At 42.4% G+C, this 13700-nt stretch overlaps 1 protein-coding gene across 10 annotated transcripts in view; it reads left to right on the forward strand.

Moving 5' to 3' along the window:
- LOC110840658 (serine/threonine-protein phosphatase 4 regulatory subunit 1) overlaps positions 1-9955 on the forward strand; it is a 120400-nt gene extending 110445 nt beyond the window's left edge. For 7 of the 10 annotated variants that reach the window (XM_022085849.2, XM_022085852.2, XM_022085857.2 and 4 more), the window contains 10 exons: positions 2907-3077; positions 3929-4215; positions 5321-6095; positions 6332-6533; positions 6862-7184; positions 7702-7863; positions 8415-8636; positions 8894-9164; positions 9377-9498; positions 9617-9955. In XM_022085849.2, the coding sequence (XP_021941541.1) occupies positions 2907-3077; positions 3929-4215; positions 5321-6095; positions 6332-6533; positions 6862-7184; positions 7702-7863; positions 8415-8636; positions 8894-9164; positions 9377-9498; positions 9617-9640 (2559 nt within the window). In that variant the 3' untranslated portion in view covers positions 9641-9955. The remainder of the gene's footprint in view (positions 1-2906; positions 3078-3928; positions 4216-5320; positions 6096-6331; positions 6534-6861; positions 7185-7701; positions 7864-8414; positions 8637-8893; positions 9165-9376; positions 9499-9616) is intronic. The other 3 variants (XM_022085850.2, XM_022085851.2, XM_022085855.2) reach the window with 3 other exon arrangements.
- The last annotated feature ends 3745 nt before the right edge of the window (positions 9956-13700 follow it).

A 13700-nucleotide genomic window follows, 5' to 3' on the forward strand; every position in this document is an offset into this window, starting at 1 on the left:
CAGGGCGATGAATATTCATCACCCTGATGACGGAGGCGTTGGAAATGTTGGTTAACGTCGACCAGACTACACAGCGCAACAACCCAGAAGACAGAAATCTTCATACTGACCGCTGTGAAAACCTCAAATCTTAATCAGATGCTGAAATTTACAAAACTTGATGCAAATTGATAACTGCACATACTTGAAGTTAGTGTGCGGCAGGGAATTGTCGTTTTGAACATGCTTTCCGATAAATACCACGTCTAAGTGGTTAGCTGTCCTGTTTTGTATTTGAGAGTTTCATGGTTTGATTGACTGCTTTATTTGTTTGGTGTTCGTCAGCAGTTTTATTCATTCTGTCCAGATAGCTGCTGGACATCGCTTTAAAATAGAGCGGAACCAGCTCATTTATGTGTCGTCATAATTATCATCCTCATTAGTGCTGTAATATAGCGTATATAATAATCTTTGGAACTCAGAGTATTTGGTAAAAGGCGAAGAAACGAAGAACTTACGACATCAGTGTAGTCACTGCCAAGTGAAAGACATGGGTAGTGAGATGTTAGTTTTGGATCTTGCATCTCACTACCTTGTCTTTCATGCGGCTGTGACTGTCATCGACTGCGATCGTGGCGGCGGCCCCTGACGCGAATGGACAAGATTCTCGCATCAAAGCTGGTTTGTCATAGCGTTCGTAAATCTCACTATCACAGCCAGCTTTGATGAGCAGAAAGTTGATCCGCAATCTTCTTCGCATTTACTTCAAGAGAAACTTCCGTTCTGGTGTAGCAGGAGGTTATTCCGAGGACCTGGTCATCTATCTGGTTGTGAAATGTTGATATTCAGTACTCATATCACAGCCACTTTGATGAGCTAGTGTCTCGGAACTGTCGGCAAAAATAAATGAAAAGTTCGAAGATGACTTGGTCAGAGCGATTTGTTGTTGAGTGTGATCTTGTTGTAACTAAATAATTTGATGGAATTAATACAGAATTTAAGGTAATTAAAATAACTCGTTGAGCACAGCAACCAAAGTATTGAATTCTGTCTGCATGTGATCGATTATTGATGGGCAAACTTCTGTATTTATTTGGTACTAGGCAGTCTAGAAACACTCGCTGATGTATATTTTCTTTGTAACGTAAAGATTTGTTAATTCCTTTGTTTATAGCCTAAATTCTGTCTGTACGTAGAGCAAATCTCGGAGCAGCGGACGGGTTTCGCCTTCATTGGGTGATGACACCCTACTGCGCAGTCTAATTAGTGGTTTTATTTATGCTCGGAAAGAAATGCATTTTATTCAGTACTGTAAATCACAGTTGCCAACACAAACACAGAGAAATCTCACGAGAATTAGTGTAACGACAGAAACGAATCAATAGACACTGTTCGTGTCAGCACAACGACCACTGCGTACTGGCTGCCGAACCCGCCCATGTAAGTTGTCATCGAGGTGACACAAATTGTTTTATCGGTTGGGATAGCGGGACATATTTCTAAGTGAAATCGCTCTTTCGCACAACATGAGATGGGGTAAAAATAATGTTCAGCGAGTCTAAAGTGTATCGGTGAAGCTTTCGCTGCAACTGAAGTGTAAGTTCTCCGCACTCGGTTAAGGCAGACGGAGGGACATAGACTTTACCAGGTCTTCTCCTGAGCTCTAGATGAAGATGAATTCTCAGCTTCATGCATCAGCCCCTCTGTGTCTGGAAAAGGAACCCTCAGTAACTGAATAGAAGGCTGTTGTGAATCAAGAAATTCTTCAGACCACTTCCAGGATTTTAATTCTGTCAATCCAGTCTACACCCAATAACATAAATGATAATATAGAGGGAGAATTTACGTTGAAGTCTGCAATCGATGCCTGTGACCCGCCAGTCAAAATGGTTGTGATGTGTGGATGCATGTCATATCACAGCCATTTTTGACGAGTTGGGCTGTGGGACAAGACGACCCAGCGATACAGCAACAGGGATTTCAGCCGTGCTTTTCCTGTGCCACTCACGAAGTTGTTGTGATATGTCACGTGGTATGCATCATATCACAGCCAGCTTTGATGAGCGGGACTCGAAGCAGTGCTCAACACGCTCGCACGTAGCGGTACCACGCATCAATTTTTTTTTTGCACGTGTTAATATGTCAATATCATTTAAGTTTGTAATTTTGGATTTAAAAAGCTGTTTCTATTTTCATCTAGAGCAAATTCAAGGACCTGTCGCCTTCGTCCAGTTTGTAGAACAAAGGTTAAAGGTTGGCTGAACTGTACCTTTTATGGTTAAATTTTGTTTGTTGTCTGCACTGAAAATTATGTGAATTTTGTTCTGGTCCAATACAACCCTTATTTCAGGCGAATCTGTAACAAAACTTTTGTTATATTTGTTGTATGTATTACGATGTAAAACACGCGTTTCATTTTCTTACAACTATTGCAATTAAAAATGTTACGTGGTGGCAGAATTTGATGTACTGTAACTTAATTGTCGCTATCATTCAAGAAAGATGTTGCCGTCCAGAGCTTGTATGTGCAGAGAGAAATACCCTATGAAAATTGGGACGCCCGGTTGCTCCCGTCAGAGTGGCTGTGATGTGTCCTTATTTGTTTCATATCACAGCCAGCTTTGATGAGCGCAAAGGGGCTCTGTGTACATCTGCGTGTGCTGGTCATAGTCTAGTACTCAAAGGTGAGCTTGTGTTTTCTTGGAACTGGATTGTATATGATTTCTGTACAGATGACTGTCCTGTGTTCGAGTAAATATGAAATATCAAGAGAGTGATCTGAATGTGAAGTAACTAATATTCATGGCGACACACCCATATCGTTTGTATTTTGCTGATCGTAACCGATATCACTTGAGAAATTTCTCCTTTAAATCATCATTCGGTTTGTTTCTGTGACTAACGGCAAATGAAACATTGTTTTACAGTTAATGAGCAAGATGGCACCGCTGATTGGCCGCAGTTCTACAGAACGGCTGTTCCTGGGTCGATTTGCCGCTCTGTGTACCGATCCGGTATTTTGCGTGCGTAAGGCTTGCGCCGCTAACTTTGGCGAGTTTTGTGCTATTGTTGGAACAGAATCTACTGAAAGTGTCCTTGTAAGTACTTGCACTAAATTCTCAAGACTTTAGTGCGGCTTCCTTCGCTTTCCGAAACAAAGAATCAAGAAATATGTGAACAGTTGTGTAATTTCGTTTGTCTTGTTGCGACATGTGGTATCAACACTCTAAAGCGGCCCATCCACGTACGAGTCTGACTTGCGAGTCTGGCTCGGCGAGCTTGAGATTGTAGGCGTGCGTCCGCCTCAGGTTTATCTCCAGTGTACAACTTTGGCTTTTGGGGATGAGTCATGTCAAATGTTGAAATTATCTAGCGTTTTTACAAAGTTTTAGTTGTCATCTTCAGGGTGAATATGTGTTGGTTGTTTTTTTGGAAAACTTATATAGAGTGGGCTGCTGTCTAATTTGCGATGAGTGGTTAAGGAAAGACGCAACGAAAAGCTTTTAAGGGGTGCTTGTTGAAAGAAAGAGGAGACTGGGGAGGTATTGGTGAATCAGGAAAGGAGGATGTGTAAGGGTTTCATGAATTACGTGGAAAGAGAAATGTGATGGAGATCAGCCCTTATCAGGACCAGGTGCCAGGAGAAGAGGCGATGAAAGAACTTTTTGGAGACCACGTGAAGTGGAAAGGAAGGATTAGAAAGTTTTTAGTGTCCTCGGGATTAGAAGAGGCCACTAGAAACTTTCTCATCACTCTTGGGGGGGTATGACAGTTTCACCAAATAACTGATGATAACATATAACGAAGATATTTTGAATCAATTGATCTTTACATGATCATTATTCAGTCCACATTCATTTGTAAATGTGAGTGGCCAAAAATTTATATGGTGTTGAACGTGCCTGATTCGGCTTCATCTCTTAACACCACATTTCCATCATTGTTTCAGCTTCCTCGTTTTGTGGACCTATGTGAAGATGAGATTTGGGGAGTACGCAAGGCGTGCGCGGAGGTGTTCATGTCCGTGTCTTGCGTGTGCACCCTGCAGACGAGAAAACAGAATCTTGCGCCAGTGTTTGTCAACTTGCTGGTCGACCAGTCTCGCTGGGTGCGCATGTCGGCGTATAAGACTCTGGGACCTTTCATTTCTACATTTGCAGATCCCAGTATCACAAGATTGTCGTACAATCAAAATGGGGAGCTTGTGATTTTGGGCCCAGACGGTTTTGAATTCAGGTCTGATCTTAGTTTTATTAGCCGTGTCACTTTGTATAATGAATTTTTTCCAGAAGTGGCAGTGATGATGTGGAAGTATTTTTCTTCAATTAATAAATCAGTGGCACTATCATACGCCCATATATTTCAACTCGAGAATTTTATAGGTTGATCGTGATCGTGTCTCACTAAAGAGTGTTACATGACGTCACATGCCAGTGCTGTACCTTGCCTGATGCATAACAAAGGTCTGAAATATTCGATAAAATCTTCTCGGGTAATCGGCCGTGTCAACTGGTTGCCGTAGTAGACCGGACGTTTCGGGAACCAACTCTGTCCCCATCTTCAGGGTTCCGATGTGACTGGATACCTCGGAAGTCGCCCAAGAAGTTTTTATTGATTGTACTCGCCGCGAACGTCTCAAATCCTGTGCCTGAAATAGCATTTTATTTGATGAGGGGCCCGGCAGTTGTGCTTTTGGTGGGGAATATTTTCTCTGAATACTGTACATTGCGTTGGACAATAAAATGTTATGAATCACTCTAGTCATCCTGGAATCCAGTTCAGGCACGCTAGGTTCTTCCTATATTTCAAATTATTAAGCGTTATTGAGTCCGGTAAACTGTCAGTGTCACATCCAGGTCGTGCGTCGTTTCTCGGATGGCTGACAGCGTGGCTTTGCCTTCTCCATGTGGGTTATAATTGGCTGTTTGAAGAATGGGATTCATTAATTTTGCATATTGGCCTGCCTTTGTTAGTCGTCATACTTCTTCTTCTTCTATGGCTCTCCGGTCCGTATTCGGTCCATGGCCTCCTCAATTCTCCTCTTCCATTCGGTCCTCTGTTAGGTCCGTCTGTCCGAGGCTTTGATTGAGGTTTCAAAACATCTTCCTTTTTACGGTGCAAGGTTGTTAGCCTTGCGACCAACCCCCAACCTGGAGGACCAGGGTACCTCTCCCCCTCGATCAATCCGGCTAGGGAGTCCCTACCAGTAGCTATGCTACCGTCAGCCATCATACTGGTTACCCAAAACACAGGCTGTCGTGAAGTAAGTTCCGATTATATTTAGTTGTCATTAAAATGTAAGGTTTTGTGTGGTACTAATACCATTTGTCTTTGCTGGCAGGTTGACGTCCCATCGAGTGAGTGATATTGAATGTGCGAGGGTTCTCGCTGAATTCAATTGTGGTGCTGGCACTTTAAATACAAATGGCACTAATCATAATGTAAATAGAGACATGGCTGAAGTTTCGTGTCAGGCAGATGATAGTAAAAATATTCCGTTGTCCGTGAGATATAAAGATGCCTTTCATAATGATGAGTCAGATTGCTGTGATGTCGAGTGTGGCATGGGTTCGTTAGTTCAGGACTTCAAGGTGGAAAAGTCAAATTTGATTCCAAGTGCGTGTGATCAGAGGACTGTGAGCGGAGACTCAAATTTGGTTACGGATGAAAGTTCTGAATTTCCGGTAAAGGATGATACGGACGGAGGGCATATTGAAGAGGAGAAGGCAGAAGTAAGATGGGTTGAAGAAACGGATATAAAAACAGAAGAAGGATGTTCGGATGACAGAAGCTCAAGTGCGGTCAGAGAGAATGTACAGGAAGTGACTGAACCTAGTGGCGCGAAGCTGCAGGCGTGCGGTGGGGTTGAGAGGAAACAGCTTCACGTGAGCGAGCCGAAAGGCCACGTCCACGTCCACGTAGAGAGCAACCCGTTAAACGGTGCAGAAACTTTCAATACATTCCAGTATTGGCGTGTTCCTATACCAGAACTGCAGTTGGATATTAGCTTGGCTGAAACAGGCAAACCCACTACAGTGCATGTGAAAGCTAAGGTTACTGACGAAACCATGCAGCGGACATATGCGTCCGAACTGAACGTCGACATGGATATAGACGTGAGTGATCATGATGCTCTTAATAGTATATCGTAATAGTCGATCGTTGAAGAAGATTCTGTCATTCATTGCTATGTAATGTACACCTGATTGAGTGCCGTTAAATGAATCAAAAGCTGATAAAAAATAAATATTTTATTGAAAATTGATCACTGAACTAATCTCGTGTGGATGGTCTTCACACCCGAGATCATCGAAGTTAGTGTTTTATATATTTTTTTTATTTGAAATTACAGACTGAGTTGGAGAATCTGTCAACAAAGCTTCAAGAATGTTCTCTTCAATATCGGGAGGAGGAGAAGCCACACAACGTACAGATCTGTACCGCCAGTGTCGCTATGGTGACTGACACAGACAAGCAAGGTGTGGAAAATACAATGACGCTTAATTCCAGTATTCAGAGGGCTGTTATGTGGTTTCATTCGGGGGAAGTTAGAAGTGAGTACTGAGATGTCTTGTATTAAACCTGTATTATGTGAGGTGACGCTCGAAATCTGGCCACCGGGCCTGTTCGGCCATTTAAAAGTCTTTAGAGTGAACATGAAAGTCATGCACTTTGAACTATCCGCTGTTTAAATTTGTTAAAGAGACTTATTGAATTCTTGTCCAGCGTTTCGTTTCTTCCAGGGTTATGATAAGAACGGGGTATTTTCAGTTTGTTCGGCACGTAGCATTAGATTTGGGGGGCGGGGGCACCCCCAAAATTTTTCAGAATCATTATCCCAAATCTGGATGACCGGCAAAAGTCAGTTTTCCTTTGTTCTAGCCGCCCCCCCTCAGAAAACAGAGTACAAACCGTATAAATCTTGGGCAGACGTTGCAGAGAAACACTGGGAGGGGCCGCCTCAGCATTTCGACCCTGCAGGAGTAGTTGAGCGGCCGGCGTCTTCACAGGCGAGCCAGGACATCGTACCTCAGCAGCTCATCGATCACTTCGTGTCCATGACGCACCCGTCACAGGCCCAGAAGACTGACAACGAAATAGCGCACCATTGTGCCTTCAGTTTACCAGCTGTGGCCCTCACTCTGGGGCAGGACAACTGGATTTTGCTCAAAGATGCTTACAACGCGTTGGCTTCTGACATGCAGGTAATAATTTACAATTTGCTGGAAGCAGAATTGACATCGTACGGTAGGTGGGCGGTCGGTTAAGACACTGCTTCCCAAACTTTTTCCTTCGTTGCCCAGAACCGATTGTCAGAGAAAGTCCTTTTTACCGAATGTACGTAAAACACCAACTGCACAGAAAACATATGACAAACGAAGAGAGATCGGTAAGAAATAGGGATGCATTGTCGTTATTTTAAGCGTCTCTAAACATTTTAGCAGCCACAAAAAATTTGGTAATTATTCGCCATGAATATTTCATCGCCCAGGTCACCGCTAATGAGCACAACGCCACTGCTCCATCTCATTTACTAGTTCCGCAAAAAAATTGGGAGCATTCGGAGAACAGCACACCTCACGTCTTATTTGGGGTTCAGCAAACAGTTTCGTCACGTGCTCTTTATGAAGGCGAGAGCGGAAAATCCTACGTCACACACGTGGGTGCCCAAAATCTGGCTCGATGATCGTACTGCAGTAATTTAATTTCTTATATTTACAGTGGAAGGTGAGGCGTACAGTGGCCTCAAGTATTCATCAGCTGGCTGTGATTCTCGGAGAGGACTTGGCAACCAAGGACCTCGTTCCAGTGTTCAATGGCTTTATCAAAGACTTAGATGAAGTCAGAATTGGTGCTTTGAAACATCTTGCAGAGTTTTTGAAGGTGATGATGTCTTCCATGTACGGATTTGTTCTCTCCAATATTCTCACTGTATCGCGACGGTACTCCATAGACGTCATCGTTTTTATTGGCCGTCGTCCTTCTGCGCGAATTATTCGTGCCTTCGAGAGTGGTCCACACGTTCAAAACAGGCATTCCAGATTTTTAAACACTTGAGGGATCGCCCAAGTGAAACCTCCAAATGCGAAGATCCATCCTAGAAGTTCGGACGTGGGCGTGGGAGGGGAATGAGGATCGTGGCCTGTGAAAGTCTTACTCTGTTAGTGTTGGACCTTGAAGAGAGAGGAATTATGTATAATTAATGATAAAGGAGGACTACACAGTGCGACAAAAAATTAATAAAATAGGTCGTGACTTAAATAAAAACGACCCATCTGACAACATGTTTATTGTCCATTTCCCTGAAAATAGAACCCAAGGGACTGAATACAGTTATTACAGCATTAATATTATTTATGCATTTAGAAAATACGTTAGCTGGATCTTCGTTTGATTTTTTTTTTGGTTCTGATCTTGACGACGTAATATTCCAGCTCCTGCGGCCTCCAGATCGAAATTTGTACCTTCCTCGACTATCGGAATTCTTGCTGACAGATAACGATTGGAACTGGAGGTTTCGTGAAGAACTGGCGGAGCAGTTGCTGGCCGCCGTTAATCTGTTCACTCCAGAAGACACCAGGAAACACATCAGTCCCATTGCCGTCTCGCTGCTGCACGATAAGGTGGCAGCCGTGCGGCAGGTCGCATTGTGCCTAGTAAGTTCGGTTTATATAAAAGAGCAGTAAATATTTTTTTTTTTGCTTGACGAGATTTCGGGTTCTTAAATAAATTTATATTCTCCTGCGAAGTTGTAAAGCTACTTTTGAAACACGGTGTATATCTGTCCAGCAGTCGGATGCAAAAGTAACTTGTTTGTTTGTCAGAGAGAAAATGCTCGTTTATGTCAAAGTTAAGATCTACAGATCTCCCAAATTTGGTTATAAATTAATTTTGTACGTTGCGAACAATCCAGTTGACGGAGGTGGTGAAGCACGTGTCTGCGCAGCCCGTTTCGCTACGAAGCCTACTCGCAGCGCTGGCAGAATGGTTTGTTCACAGCAAGAGGTGGAATCAGCGTCAGATCTTCGCGCTGCTCTGTTCACAGCTCGTCACAAAGCAAATTCTGCCCGAGGAACTTTTTGCGCGCGACATCCTGCCACATCTCCTGGATCTCAGCTGGGACTCCGTGCCCAACGTACGGCTCTCCGTGGCCCGGACTCTCGCGACCAACGTAATGGCTCAACGTGAGTATACCCCCCCCCCCCCAGAATGTAGGTTGATTTTTGTATTTCTTTTGGTTTTTCGAGGTGAAGGCGGAGGTGGGATCTGGTGTTGTCGTCTACGTACGTTAAGTTTTGTCTTGCAAATTTCATTTTGGTTCCTGCGTTTCCTGGACGAGTTCATACTCAGACGAACTGATCGTTGGGGCGTGCGAATGAATAAAGTTTTGTTACAGAATTCTTCTCGAGCGAGGAGAATCCGCACTACGAAGTGTTGATACAAGTGCTGAAGAGATTGCAGGCTGATTCCGACAGAGACGTCCGCTACTTCGCCTCTCTGTTCCCTTCAGTTGAGGGGGTAAGTGACTGATTTTGGAAAGTGCCAAATCCGAATTATGGCGAGAGAGAGACGTGATCTCGGAACAGAGCCGAGAATATCTCCCATTTGCGTTTGTATTTTACTGTTTTCGTTGCAGGTTTCCGCCGCTGAGAATATATGAAGAAAAGAAGTAATAGGCCGTTTGTTATCCGTAATCCTTGCCCGTTCGGAATCCCCAGACTTCGCTCGCCTCTCGCCGTACAGATTCCAGATTCAAAATGTACAATAATTGGCATATAAAGTGACTGTATTTGGGGGATCAGCTCTTTATGATAACTTTAATGCATATTACATGTTTTATTTCTTATAAACAGTGATAAATTGATTAATTATTGTTAAGTGCTGATTATGTAAATATCGAGTGACTTGGATCACTCGTCAGGTGGAAATTTTGTATTTCTCTAATGATTACTTGTGTAATATTTTTATTGTTCAATGATGTTTTTATTTATTTAATGTTTCCCTCTGATCCATCTTCTTCGTTGTTGATGATTACCATTCCGTCCTGTTCCCAAATCCTTGCGTTGCCTCGTGAGTGGTTAACCCTTTGAAGCTTAAAGTCTTTGAAATAATTTTTAAAAATTAGGTTCCTACTGCAGAGAAAACACAACTCAATCAAAATAAAGATCGATCACTTGGTCGGTGTTGTTTAAGAAAATAATTTCTGTTTACTTTGAGAATCGTAATTATTCTCCGAGATTGCACATTTTCCTCGTAATGTACTTATGGTCCCATTAATTTTGCTACAATTTCGATTGATTCAGTAACCGCGAAATGTTTCTTTTCGAATTTCACGTGTTTTGGCGTGCGTTGGGATCCGGTCCAAGTTTCTTTTCGAAACGACGTTTGCTCCGGTTGCAAGTATAATTTTTGTTCTCGGTTCCTTAATTATGTTGCCGCAGTCGTTTAATTAGAATCGACACGTTTCGTAAGACTCGATGGCAACGCAGAAAGAAGGAAAATCATCAATTTTCGTAGAAACTACGCACTACGACATGTTGACAGACGCGGAGATTCGTATTTGTCCGTCCCAGAAGCAATCGCGTGTCTCTTGTAGAACGGTGGTGTCGTACTTAACCTAGAAGTGCGCGAGATACTGACATTCCAGCAATGCAATGAAATTTGTTCTTTATAAATAAGCAGTGTTCGGTCTGACAAAAAACTTAAAAAATCGTGGAGATTTTGTCTCGAAATTTTGGTTATGTTAATTTCCATTTGATTTTGTTTTGGTGTCTGATGTATCACGCGATTACAAAATGTCGCCCAAAACAATTATACTTTTTGATGAAAACGGTGCCCCGGGAGCGTCATAATGTTTAACGGTGTTCTTAGGTGGGTTCGGAAGCCGAGCATGACACGTCTTTGTCTTGTTTCGACTGTAATGGGAATTTTTTTCAAATTCAAAGCCGCGAGAGAGAAAATTTCAGACCAGTCCTTTTATTCGTATTTTTAATGAATGATGATTGACCGGTGAATTCCACGTTGGAAATTTTGAAATAAGCAGGTAAGCAGATTTGCAAATTTTTTCGACCCCGTGATGACATCAGTAACTCTGGGTATGCAGCATTAATGATTGGATGAAGATAGCCATATGTGGGGTAAGTTAGATGCCACGTCCAATTATGTCTTAACTGTTGGCACATAACCTTGTTTGTGATATCGGACCCGTGAGGTGTAATTCGGATTCCAGATTGTATTGCAATATCTTAAGAACCATTCAAAATTTATTTATAAAATTTAGGTTTCAGTAAATTGTGTGGCTCTCCCGCTGAGAAACTGGTGGCTACATAAACTGGAGTTCGTAAAACAATTGAATGAAACGCTCGTATACATTAGGAGTGGTACATATCAGTTATGATTAAAGGACAGAAAATGTACGTAGAAAGTTAAATTATTCCCTTCAGCGAAATAGAGATAAACGGAGTTAAAAATTGTCGACACGCCAACTTTTTTTGAAATCTGTCTTGCAATGTAGCCACTGTTTGCTTTGAATAAACATGACAGTGTTTTTATCTAAAATTGACCACTTAATTATACGTGTTTTGATTATTCTAACATCCACTGATAATCCTGAGCCTCTAAGCAATGCAATGACGACTGCTTTGTATATTAAATTAAATTGTAATTTTTTTCCAAAATAATTTTTGCGTTTAATGTTAACGGAATGCGCCCAGGAAACTGTGAACAATATCTCTGTGCTGTGTTAGAATTATTCTATTTACATTCGACAGACTCGTCTCTGGGTTAAACCAAATGATGTAGAACATGTCATGATACAAGTACAGAGCTAATTTCACGTGGCTATAAATAAATTAGGAATTTTTCAAGAGATTAAAACATCTACAGAGTAGTATATTTATCTCATTGCAGGGTGAGGGATGTTTAATATATGGATTCTAATATAAACTATGATAACCAGTAAGAATGTTACCCGGTCCTTTGACCGTAATGTTCCTTTTCATATCTGTTAGTCACTTTATTACATTTTAATATTGCCTCAACTTCTCGCATTTGGCCATCCTCCCACGTCCTGTTTATTTGGACAGGGTGCTTGTTTCTTTGCACACTGAAAATCCGGAGATAGTTACTTCGTGTGTGATGGAGAGAGCATCCAGGCCGCTTACAGCTCAGGATCTGGGATTCATTGACTTGGAAACATTCCTGCAGTTCTACTGTTGTGAGTACCGTTCTTAAGCTACGTCTCTGAAGGCCCAAGGCAAGATTCTGAGTCGCTTATATCCAGTTCACAACTTATGTTCTTAAGAGACCCATTTTAATATTATCTTCGTTTAAATTTTAACACGTAGCAGTAATATTTGTATCGTATAGGCCTGTAGAAAGTTCGGGATCGAATATCGGCCCTGGGACCAGTCATATTTTAATTATTACTCTCCTGGGATAGTAAGTGCCATCAGGTACAATGTGTCGCCTACTTAAGGTCGAGGATTTGGAGATTATTTACGAGATCGCAGGTCCAATTTCTTACCGGTAGAAGTTTACGGACGTTTCAGAGGTCCTTGCTGCCTCCATCATCATCCTACTCGTCGCCCTGATGATGGAGGTATGAAGGACCTCTGAAACGTCGGTAAACTCCTACCAGACTACGCGGTGCTACAACCCAGAAGACAGCCATCTTCAGACTCACCGCCTTGAAAACCTCAGATCCTACTCGGTTGATCTTTGTAATGGTGAAGTGCAGTGTTTTCTTCGCGGTACGGACTGAATTATATTAAATGTTACTTAGACGAGCTTCGACTTCAAAGGGTCACACTCGCGTTTGACATTTGTTCAGGACACAAAGAACACGTCTCGCGAAAAAGATGGCTGTCTTCTGGGTCGATGCCCTGATGATGGAAGCTGTAACCACCTCTGAAACGTCGTTAAACTTCTACCAGACTACATGGCGCTACAACCCAGAAGACCCGTAGTCTTCGAATCTACCGGATCCAACAGGTATCTCCTCGCGTTTTACCTGGACCCCTCCACACGGCGAGTTTTAAGGTTGTGAGATTTTTTTAATACTTGAAAAGAAAGATCGAGGACTCATCAGGTTTTGCTTTAATCATCTCCTGTACTATTTTTCACCCGTTGAAACGCATTCTTTTAAAAGCTGGAGCGATCTAACTATGGCAAATGCCTGAAAATGTTCTCTCGTCTTAAGGGTTCCGAAGAGCTTCTTGTGATCAGTTGTATCTGCCGTGCCGACGGGCAAAGGCTACCCAACTCACTGTTGATAGGACGAGATGACTCCAGTAGCTCAAAATTCTGTGACTGATTTCATTGGTATCGAAACGTCGAACATGTCCCTCTAACATTTCTGTTAAACGATAGAGCTAGTTCCTATACTCGGCCCATAAAATCAAGACGATGGATAATTTCCAAAGAGTTCGTTTTAATTTATATTAAAGGTGCACTCATCGCCCTGATGATGGAGGCAGCAAGGATATTTGAAACGTTGGTAAACTTCTACCAGACTACGCGTCGCTGTAACCCCAAAAACAGCTATCTTCTTGCATTTTATTTTGTGATTAGAATACCCTTTCTACTTTTCCACGAACCATAGTTTGTACACCCCTACGCAGACGGCATCAGGAAAATGTTATGAAAGATGGGCTCGTCCCCTTGTCAAAGTGCCATCTTTGTAATTCGTGAGGCTGTACTGAGGAGAATCATGAAAAGAC

This window comes from Zootermopsis nevadensis, unplaced genomic scaffold, assembly GCF_977971745.1.
Source record: "Zootermopsis nevadensis isolate Lab colony 2312 unplaced genomic scaffold, Znev_1.0 Znev_ptg000050l, whole genome shotgun sequence".
NCBI lineage: Eukaryota > Metazoa > Arthropoda > Insecta > Blattodea > Termopsidae > Zootermopsis > Zootermopsis nevadensis.